We start from the raw sequence: 12170 nt of genomic DNA on the forward strand, positions 1-12170 counted from the left end.
ACTCCAGGGCCTTCAGGAAGAGTTCAACACTCTGGTGTTGAAGAAGTGTATGAGCTACAGATGATGTTCTGGGCAGTATGACCTTATTTGTCCTTTCAGCAGCCTGATCTGCCTGAAACATCCAGAGGAAATTCTGCACTGTCTGCTAATTCGTTACAACCCCAGAGGAGCTATAATCAATCCTGAACCCATTAGCCAGTGGCATCTTCATTTTAGTCAGTGAAAGCTGCAGGCCAGCTGCTGTATTTATGACAATAAGACCACAACATTGCAGCACTGCCACTGACCACACCTTGAATGCGCGTGGTGTCACATAAGCATGTGCACGCAGGGGACACAAGCATGCTGACATAGAGGAGGGTGGAAAGAGGGAGGGGAGGGAGTGAAAGAGAGAACTGCTGAGTCAGGCCTGTTTCAGCATGTGGTCATATGGTCAGGGAAGGGCTAACAGCGCTGAAGGCACATGACCAACCTGGACGACAGAATTTACATGCAAAAGTCTCCAACACTGATATCTGTATTTATACTACAGTTAGTTCCGGCCACGCAAGCTGATTGGTTGAGAAGTGTTCTAACCGTGCTGATATTTTGCCATACCATCACGGTTTTTTCACAAACACTGTATCACTCCGCTGAGACGCCGTTGCTAAGCAACGACTTTGACAGCTGTAGGAGACGCTCAAGCCATTTGAACGTTTTTACTTCTTACTTGAAAATGGATCCTTTTAAGATCATATTTGACCGACAGCCGATTTGGTCAGACTCTGAAGATGAGACGACACTAAATTCCCAAACTGCCGTCACCACTGAGCAGCTTTTCAGTCGGCAGCTGTGACAGAAGAACAGCTAAACAACCTGGAATCAGCCAGAAATGAACCCAACACCATTCGCCAAACTAAATGGGCTGTAAGATGCTTTACAGACTGGCTGGAACAAAACAACATTAATATTGATCCAGCAAAAATTGACAAAACTGAGCTGAACTTGATATTGCGGCAGTTTTATGGCTCAGTACTTCAAAAGGCAAAGCTTACAGCAGACTGAGCAGTGAGTGAGCGGAGCTCGTTACTCTGACGTAGCAACAAGCTGCTCGTTAAGGAACTATAATTTGGTGAAGGAACTGCGAACATTAAAACATATTAAACGCCGCGTTCACGGCCCAGTTTATTAATTTATTACTTTATTTATTTAACTGTTGTATAAAAGCAATAGAACACTCGAGGAGTGTGTTATCACAAATAACACACTCCCTCTCATGTTCTATTGCTTAATTCAATAATGCACCAAACTGTATGGGTGCTGTGGATGGTCCACAAAAAGGGTTGTTAGGACCTGGTCTAGGTCAGGACGTAACAATATGAAGAGAGTGTGTCTGAGCAGTAAAGTGGGTGCGGAGAATAAAACCCCAGTCGTAACTATTAAGTGTAAAGACTATATTATTTGTAACTGATATATGAATGTAAATAGTTGATTCTCACACTGGCAACAGACGTCAGGAGTGACCTCAGCCAAAACAACAAACAAACCCACACTAGCTGTAAACTCTACCTACCCTACACACAAACAACAGGAGATAAAAGACAGAGTGCTAACCTACCTTCCTTGACTAGCCATACACAGAGACAAGCCCACATAAAACAGGCAACATGGCAAAAATGTATCATAAAGACATCACTCAATATTTCATATCATCAGTACCGAAACAAAACCCTGAACCTTTACATGAGAAGTGAAGAATGTTAACATGACTTAATGCAACCAAGTTTTATTCAAAAATCATTTTGGACTGTTTCTATTGGTCCACTCATCATGAATGTTCACAGAATGTAAAGAGCAGCTGGCATTTTCAAGTTATGTCCAAAATTAAAATATATAAGGAAATAGATACAAAGTTTTTGGTAACACTTTACTGTAGGGTACAGTTCATAAGGTTACATGACACCTACATAAGCTTGTCATGACAACTGAAATAGATGTACATAAGTGTTTATAAATGCTTATTCCAGTAAGCATTGTCTGTCATAAAGGCTACTTTAGCTAACTTTGATCAGAATTGGCAAAGGTAGCCTTTATAACAAATGACGTCTTTTGGAATTTATAAGCATGTATAAACATTTATGCAGGGTTGTCAGTTGTCATGACATGCTTATGCAAGTGTAGCCTTATGAAGTGTACACTACAGTAAAGTGTTACCAAGTTTTCTTCTAGCAGTGACATTACGCATCATGATATTTATATCCTTATGCATCATTAGCAGGGCTGTCGATACTTTGACTTCAGTATTGATTCCTAAACAATACTTTTTCCCAACACAAATTAAAAGTGGGTGTGGCCTAAACCAGAAATCATGCTGCGTTTCACTGAAGCTCGTAACTCGGAATTTCCCACCTCTGCCTAGAAAAAGAAAAACAAAAACAAAACAAGGAACTAGGAATGTCTATTTGGAAAGTCAGGATGTTCTCAACTCCAAGCTCAGCATAAGATGTCAAGTCAGCATGGAGCAGTTTCTTTCCTGACAACGTTACACTCATGAATCGGGTATGGATGTCTACGCTATAAGTGCGAAATTCCTTCTGTTAGCTACTGTGTGCGGACAAAATGCACTGAAAAATGCATCTGAAGCTTGCAAAAGTAGCATATCGCTACTGCTGAAACAATAATTTGTATCTCCATTTTTGTCGTTTTTCAGTTTTTGACATAACGTGAAAATGCCTGTTGCCCTTTACATTGTGTTTACATTTCATGATGAATGGACCAAAACAAACGGCCCAAAATGACTTAATCTGAATATTATTGGAGTAGTCTGTTAGTCTGTTAGCTGTCTGCCCTGCTGTTCAACACAGATCTAGTTAAACAAAACCTTTTACTTGATATACATTTTTACTTCATACACACACAAACAGTAATCAGTAACAAAGAACATTTCATTTTACTTCATCTCCTACATACACTCCTGCCCAGGTAAAGCCCAAAATGCTGAAGGGTTTTTCCTGTCGGTTTTGGTCAGAGTCTAGATTTAAACCCTAAAGAGAACATTGGGTCTCATATAAACACAAACTAGTTTGGCAATGTTTTTCAATTGTTTGAAGCCATCAGTGCTGAGTGGAACAATATTGACTCTTCTTTCTGTAAAAGCCTGTCAAGTTCACCAACAAGACTTCAACATGTAAAGAAATCAAAGGGAAAAGCTCTTACATGCTAACTTACTGCATCTATTTTTAATTCTTGCTCATTTACTGACTAATGATTTGATGTTAAGACCATTAAAAAACAACGTTCTGCCATTTTGAGCTTGGCTGATTTTGGGGGGTGTACATGCAATTTGTAACTACAACCATACACACATTCGTGAGATCCTGCTGGTGTGGGCTTTTTCTTTTTCAGAGACGCACAAAAAAGCTACTTGAGTACTTACAGTGCCCTCTTGTGGAGAATCTGCAAGTATGGCTTTATAATGACAAGTAGATAACCTGCTTATGATTAAAATGAAAAACTAATTACCAAGCCAATTCACTGGGAATGTGGATTTTAATATTGTAAGGTTTTTTAATTGAGCAATTGTGATAGCTTAGTCTGTGTTTTTATGATCCACGCAGTTGGTCAGTGTTCTAGAATGTACTCACCATAGAGACTGTTTATCAGAATAACAATAACAAATGGTCATACTGCCCACTTCTAGTTCAGCAAAGCAAAGTCTGAATTGCTTAAACATTTCATATTTTTGGAATACAAGTTTTGTAATACAAGTTAAGTGCACTGCTTAAATATACTAAAGGACCTCAGAGCTGGAGTGACCCCAAAACTTCACATGTTGGAACATTCCTGCCTACAGTGGGACTGAATATCCTGGTTCTACAGTGGTACACAAACAGATTTTGGATCTTTCAAAAGCACACGCACTCTTGCCAGACTGGCTGGACCAGGAACAAGGTGCCCACTTAAACACAAACAGCTGCAGCTGGTTGGCCAACAACTGAGGCTTTCAAACAACACCAGAGTTACAAGACTGCATCCAATAAAATGCTCTGACTATAATTGCACTGCCTGTCAACAGTTTCAAAAGGACACCTTTAAAAAATTTACTTTCCCACAGTTACTTTTTTTAGTTAAGTGATTAAATAAATATCTGCAAAGGCTTTATTAACCTAAAACAGCCATGTACCAAGTCTTTGGGTGCAATCAGCTTTAACTCTCAGCTTCATGCTCAGCACAGTGTCTTCCTTTTGTATTCTGCTGGTGTTTTCACAACAATGGACTGACCACCCCAGAGTCCAGACCTCAACATCACTGAATGTGTTTGGGATTACTTGGATTGTGAGAAGCAGAGGTAAAGTGGACACATTAAACACCGAAAACATGTGATGAGATATTTAGCTGTTGAGGCTTCTGTGTAATTGTCTGTTAAATATACAATAATCAATAATCAGTCTGGGCACCCCGGTCAAATCACATGTTTTGTTGATTGAAGTGAAAATAAGTGAACACATCCTCTTCAGAGAACACACTTCTGTACATTTTAACACACAATGGTGGTTTATTTGCTGAATATGACATATTGGAAAAAGAAAAACATAATATGTGGCTGGTGCAACAGTTTATATTTTATGTTTTGTTCCCCAGTACATTAATAGATTAAACTTAGCAAATAAATAGAAAATCATCCCTGAAATGAGTAGAAAAATGTCATATTTAAGTGTCTTCTGATGTGTTAGCTTATTTTCAATTAGAAAATCAAAAAGAACATGGAATATGATTAGGCCCCAAAGCATTTGGGACAGTATTTCTATAAGGTTGCAGGAAAATGAATAAAATGCAGACATTAAATATCAGTTTAAAATACAGGTCAGATATAAACATGCTGATTGATTTTTAAGCATGTATCTGCCCATATGACTCCAATATCATTGCATGTGTAAATGATTTTTACAGTTTTCCTTTCTAAACTATCGTTAAAACCACATACTGAGACTCTTTTGGCCCAAAGGTGGTTTAAACAGGGTTAGACAGGGGAGCACTGTCACTAACACGGACACTAAGATCTACACGTGTGATATTTCATCTGCATAAACCTGCTTAGGCTTAAACACGGTAAGTTTTTGCAAACAGACAAAGAAACCATGATCGATTGTGCTGAAAACATTGTAAAAGTTAGGTTTTCCTGAACTATTGCTGTTATTATGATCTCAGAACTGATCTGGCAAACCCTGAACTGAGCCTTCAAGAAAGACAAAGCGTGTCCGTCAGTCCCGGAGATTACCAGCTCCTCAGGCGAGCGGGAGGATGGGCACTAAACCAAACAGGAATCCAAAGTAGCATTAAAGAAAACTCCCTCCTTAAACACATAAACACCCACACTTCGAACAGCACTGTGCACACAGAATAGTGAGTTTGTTTGCACTAGACTTATTAAATGCTGCGTTTGTGTGCACTGGACCAGACAATGTGCATTTGTTGAACAGTGTTGCCAAACGTTCAAACATCGTGTGTGTGTGTGTGTGTGTGTGTGTGTGTGTGTGTGTGTGTGTGTGTGTGTATATATATATATATATATATATATATATATATATATATATATATATATCTCAAGGCATGTATACATATCCAATAGAAATCATTTTAGATGCTTAAGTAAACCTATATTTATAATTTAACAGTGGCTTATTATTCTGGGATGTCCCTTTATTTTTATTAAGAATTATTTTCAACAATCAAATTAAAATAAAAATATTTCTAAAACTCAGCAACACATGGATAAACCAATGCCAATACTGCTTTTTAACACCTCAGCCACAGAGTCCCAGGAAAAATGATGTGATATTTTGTTTGATGTCACGATTCCTACAAGAATGATGCAGCGGAGGAAGTTAGGCAGCTTCTCAGGTGCTACGGAAAGCACTCAGCTGTCCACGTTAGGCAAAGTCTAATCACAAAAGACTGGCCATTCTTTTATGTCCACTTTTGAGAACAAAGTGGAGCAGTTGAGACGGCGTGGTCTAGAGCAGGGGCTGGCAACACAAATGTTAACAAGAGCCATTTTGTCCTTTCAACAAAAATCAAACCACCTTGGGAGCCACAACATTTAATGTCCATTTTACCATCTTGTCTGTAAGGCCCAATCCCATTTCTTCTTTTTACCCCTACCCCTTGTTTTCGGGTGTCACCCTAACCCCTTGGAAATGAGTTACAAGGGGGAGTGGTTAAAAACTTGCCGTATGAAATGGGACAACCCTCAAATAATAAAAAAAGAAACATCGCTTCATTAACAACCTACTAGCGCTGCTCTGCAGGCGACCCAGCAGGTCTTCAGTGACAGCAGAGGAGGGAGAAGTTCAGCTCCTCACTGCTGGGCTTTAGTTACATTTAGCGCATCAAATGCTTTCAAAGAGGGGGATAAGACAACCATTTATTATCACCCACTCCAATTATTTGGTGATACGAAGCTAAAGTTAGATATTCGCTAGCTTCTTGTTTGAATTTTCCCGTTCCACCTTAAATGGTGCAGCAGTTACATTCTGACGCTCCTGGCGTCAATACTGGGAAAGTTAGCTAGCTACTGAGAAATTAGCATGCTATTCGTGATTTTTTTGTGCTTGTTATGAAGAAAACGACCATAATACATTGAAACGACATTAAACTAAGATAATACAGTGGTTATCATATTTTTTTAACGGAGAAAATTCTCACACTTGTGGGTTTCTTTGGACTCTCGCGCAGCCGTCTTGCCGGTTTTTCTTTTTTCTCTTAACACTCTGTTTATAGTAAGCCTCTGAAAAATCTCCGTTTGGAGAGCCATGTAGCCCTAACACTTCGCCCTACCCCTCTATCTCAACTAAAATTGGGACACCCTACCCCTAGACGTGAACGTGCAAAACAGAGGGCTAAGGGCTAAGTGGTAGGGGCGAGGGGTGAAATGGGATTGGGCCTAAATCTGTCTCAGTATGTGCTTATGTACTAGTATAGGCTAAAAATATAATATATATGAAATATATATATGAATATATATGAAAACGCAGAAAACGCCGCTTTTCTCGCATCTCCGGCAGGAAACTTTCCCGCAAAAATGAAATAGTAGCTTGTAAAATGTCCCTCAACGTTTGAGTTTTTACGAGGCTGAAGGCAGCTTCTCATTCGCAAGCTTATTGTTCATATTTTCCCTTAAATGGTGCCTGAAGTGCCAGAATGTAACTGACGTACCTTTTAAGGTGGAACGGGAACAAGAAGCTGGTGAATGAGAAACTGACTTCAACTTTTTAGTGTTTGACACTTTCTTATTGCAGATCAAACATATCGGGAAACCAGGTGGAGTGTTTGGAGTTAAAAACTCCAGCAGCACTGCTGTGTCTGATCAACTCGTACCAGCACAACACACACTAACACACCACCACCACATCAGTGTTACTGCAGTGCTGAGAATGATCCACCACCCAAATAGTACCATGGGGGTCCTGACCACTGCAGAACAGGGTAAAAGGGGGCTAACAAAGTATGCAGAGAAACAGATGGACTACAGTCTGTAACTGTAGAACTACAAAGTGCATATATAGTAAGTGGAGCTGATAAAATGGACAGTGAGTGTAGAAACAAGGACGTGGTCATAATGTTATGCCTGATCGATGTACAATCTGCGCTCATTTGTGCCACACCGTTATGAAAAAACTCAAAGCTGACGAGGAATTTCAACTATTTTTGCATAGTCGTCCAACAAAACGCAACAACTTTTCTGACACTTCTATTGTTTTTTCATGACATCACTGTGCCCCAGTGGGAGGGGGCAAACAATAATAACCAATAATAACATGTTTTACCTCCCCCTCCCACAACCCGACACCTATAACAGAGGGAAAATGCTCAGCTAGCATTTATAACCAGCTTTCTGTTGAGTATCAACAGTACAAGTCAAAATTTTAAACACGACAAAGAAAGACTATTTTGAAGAAGCCAAAGTCAGCGACTGAAGTCATTTGCCATTCTGTAGTCAGCGTCATGCACATATAGGAGCTCCAGGTCTAAGGGGGTTTTCTCTACGGCAGAAACGAATGGGATTTTTTGAAAAACTCCACTGTTGTGTACTAAACTAAAAGTTCCAAACCTGATATGTTTTACTTCCTGACGAAACTGTATTAAACTAGTTCAGCAGCTAACATTCACTGAATTATACATCTCCTCCAAAGCCACCTCACATCAGTACTGCTCACACTCATCTGACTTGTGCTCCAACCCCGCAAACAAAAGGGCGAGGTGGCAGTCCGGCGTGACCGCAGCTTTAGTTTCACGTGACATCATTTCAGTGCACAGCTTGCTATTAGCATGGCAATGTTTATAATTTGACTCCTTAAAGCTGCACTGTGTAGGATGTTTTCGTTAAAACTAAAAGAAGTGTCATTACAGAGTGAGGAGAATAAAAACAGGCTAAAATATTGTGAGCATGTGCTGCTGCAAATCACCCAGCAAAGCCTGAAATAATCATTTAAAAATCAGAGACGTTGGGTCGGGAGTTTTTCACACCACATCATGCGTCTTTGCGTATTAGCATCACAAGCAAGGCTCAGAAAGAAGGTCCGGTTTGATGTTTAGGTCTCAAATGATCTCGAAATCAACCTTTTACTGATGAAGATGTATGAAAATAGTGGATAATTCACTCACATCCTCAGAAGACGCATCCTTCACCACGTTTTGACTGAGTTCTCTTCAAATTCTCATTGCTATTCTATTACTATCACTACTTTTTTACTGGTGCATAGTGTCGGCCTGTTGTGAGCAAACCTCAGAAAAACTGAATATTATGATAAATATTATGAAAATGTCTTTGATCATCTCAGTATATCGTTTATCGAATTTCATTGTGGGACAATTTCATGATGAATGGACCAACAGAAATACTCCAAAAGTGCTTGGAGTAAAATCTCGTTACATTAACTTGCATTGCAAGATAGTTTGTTTTTGCATTCTCCTGTAAAATTGCTATTTTGGAGATATGTTTTAGGAGACCAACAATATTTTTGCTGTATCACCCACCTATAATCCAGATCATCTCTTACCTGCGATGCGGATGACCGCTCTCTCAGCGGGGTCCAGCACATCTCCGGACGCTGATTTGGAGCGCTTGACGCGCTGATGCTTGGCTAGGTTCCATGGCAGCGTGTCTCCGGGGAAAGGTGATGCGCTGAGCTCACTCGGGCTCTCCTCGGACGCTGACCTCTCCCGCAGACGTGGACGGGACTCAGACATGGCCTGCAGCGAGTTAACAATAGAGTGGTAAACACTGAGTTTCAGCTAATCGCCAATATTTTTAAGCTTCATTTTCAGACTTTACTTAAGATGGTCATCTAGAAGCACCACACTCAAACACTCACATCCAATGCTATCCTGGATTTTAAGAGAAAAGGCTATCGTGCAGTAGTTGACCACTATCTGAAACAGAGAGGGTCCTCCCACAGACTGCGACTTGCTTCGAGACAAGTGTGCAGCACATAAGGGAAAAAGTTGTGCTCAAGTGTTGATAGAAGCTCACCTTACACTGGCTAAGACACGAACTCCAATGCAGAACTATCAAGATACAGAGAACTATTTATAGCGACACTTCTGCAACACTTACTGTAAGTCGATAGTCTGTGATTGATTCTATTATGATGACTCAGCAAAACTGATCCCAGTACAGAGTCGCTGGGCAAACGAGAGGAGAGCTGAGCACCCCCCAAAAAAATGAAGGTTATAAAAAAGCCCATTCAAACCAAATCATGCTGCACCTTTAACAAAAGCACAGTCACTGCCTTGTCATTTTGAGGCTGAAACAGCATATTGATAACTCACATAAATTCATTATTATAAAACAGCCCAAATAAAAAGTATATATATGGTTACAAATGCTGGATGCAGCTCCTCATGCAAAGTTACAGACAGAACAGTCATCGTTTAAACCAGGAGTCGCCACCCAGATGTTAAGAAGAGCCATTTTGTCCTTTCAACAAAAATCAAACCACCTTGAGAGCCACAACATTTTATGTCCATTTTACCATCTTGGCTGTAAATCTGTCTCAGTGTGTGCTGATGTGTTAGTATAGGCTAAAAATATAGTATAAACAAAAATGCAGACTTACTTTGCTCTGCTTTAAGCTTTAGCTCAGCTATAGTCGCTTTTCTCACATCTCCAGCAGGAAACTTTTCCTCAAAAGTAGAACAGTTTCTTGTAAAATGTGTCTCAACGTTTGACTTTTTACGAGGCTGAAGTCGCTTCTCATTCGCCAGCTTCTTGTTTGACTTTTCCTGTTCCACCTTAAATAGTACCTGAGACGCCAGAATGTAACTACTGTGCCATTTAAGGTGGAACGGAAAATTTGGCGAGTTCATCTTCACAGCTTTTTAGCTTTTGTCAGTTTCTCGCTGCAGATTAAACATATCAGGAAACCAGCTGGAGTGATTATAAATGCAAATATGTCCATTCGCCACTAAATTATCCATGTTCATCTTAAATCTTTCTCTTTGCCTTTTCGTTAGCTACTAGCTAGGCAAGACGGTTGCCATTGCTATGGTGACCAGTAGTCTGCGCACCAACCTTCAGGGTTAAAGGTTGGCGAATTAGCTGTTATACATTAACTCCATTTTATAGTTAAAACACCTGGAGCCGCACGTTGCTGACCCCTGGTTTAGGTTGTCGATTAAACATGCGTATAACTAAAAGATCCAATTTTGAGGGGTAAAAAAAAGACTCACTACTTGTAGCATGCTGGCTGTGCCCCTGTACAGTACTGTGCAACAGTCAGAGACCACCCTTCTTTAATTTCATTTACAGTCAAAATTGCCATTAAGTGCAAATTATACTTTTTTCAGCCTCAAAAACTAAACAACATTGTCAGATTTATCAGAATTTAGTGCGTCCACTCTTTGCCTTCACTACAGCTTCCATTCTTTTCAGATTTTTTTCCACACCTTCAATCAAAGTTCAGTCTTAGAAGCTGGTTGATCATTTTCTGAAGTAATCAAACACATTCAGTGGTGTTGAGGTCTGGACTCTGGGGTGGTCAGTCCATTGTTCAGCTTCTTTGTTTGATGTGTCCGTCTCCTTTTCTCAGTGAGGTTCTTCTTGACAGCTACACATCCTTTCAGACCCACAGCGCTGAGTCGTCTTCTCACAGTGGAAGGATGGACAGAAACACCTGTGGATGTTTTCAGATCTGAAGCAGCTTGATTTTCTCCTCTCTCTCAGAGATGAAAGCTTTGAGTGCTGTTTATCTGATGGGGACAGTTTTGGTGTCAACCAGCTCTTCCAGGTGGTTGTTAGGAGTCTCATTTTCTCTGTAGCTTTTAATCACTTTTTGAACTCCAGTTTTGAAAACTCCTGTTTTTTTCACTTATTTTCCTTTGACTTTCTCCTTCCTGAAGCAGGTGGATTATTTTATATCTCCTCAGAAACATCGTCCTGAAAAATGAATCACTTGTACTTAATAACAGTTTTGACTGGAAATTAAATGAATGAAGGGTGGTCTCTGACTTTTGCACAGTGTTGTATAAGTAGAACGAATAATTATTATTATTATCATCATCATTTTATAATTTTTTTATAATTATTTGTCTGAATCTTAAAATACAAGCACAAAAACAAAACATGCCACTCCAATCTCAAATGCACTGCTGCATTCAAAAATCACTCAAACATTTCCAATTTGGGAAAAAAGCAGAAACATTGCAAGACATTGTCTCCAACGTCAGAGAATGTGGAGAGACGGAGTAAAGAGTCTTTCTCTCTTATGTAACTCTTCAAATGCGCTGCAGAGACATAAATTAAACATGGAAAGTGCCGAGGGAGGTACCGCAGAGTCCACTACCAAGGACTCTCTGGTATGATACTTCCTCAAGACTGAGAGGCACTGGTGCCTAGATTATGAATAACATGCTTTATGACTTCGAGGCAGATGAATATCAGCAAACCAAATCCATTATCGGAAATGTAAGTAATGTTCAGCAATAAATTCCACTCCTAAAACAGACATAAAGAGAATTTTAATACCTAAGTGTCTGCATCCAGCAGAAGCATTAGTTCTACTGGCAGCAAAAAAGCAGAGCTTAATTGATTCTAGATCTATAATCAAATAGAATGGGCAGATTTACAGCTGAAGGTTTTCATATTCCTAACAAAAAAGCCTACTTTAAAATTATAGCTCTAAATTGGTTCA

The 12170-nt window shown here is 39.7% G+C and overlaps 1 protein-coding gene across 9 annotated transcripts in view; it reads right to left on the reverse strand.

The window, feature by feature from the left end:
• Positions 1-12170, reverse strand: part of pleca (plectin a) — a 215074-nt gene that overhangs the window by 193679 nt on the left and 9225 nt on the right. For 8 of the 9 annotated variants that reach the window (XM_036567633.1, XM_036567629.1, XM_036567624.1 and 5 more), the window contains exon 2: positions 9039-9231. In XM_036567633.1, the coding sequence (XP_036423526.1) occupies positions 9039-9231 (193 nt within the window). Of the gene's footprint in view, positions 1-9038; positions 9232-9353; positions 9437-12170 lie in introns of those variants that run through there. The other variant, XM_036567626.1, reaches the window with a different exon arrangement.

This window comes from Colossoma macropomum, unplaced genomic scaffold (genome assembly GCF_904425465.1).
Source record: "Colossoma macropomum unplaced genomic scaffold, Colossoma_macropomum, whole genome shotgun sequence".
Taxonomy (NCBI): Eukaryota; Metazoa; Chordata; class Actinopteri; order Characiformes; family Serrasalmidae; genus Colossoma; species Colossoma macropomum.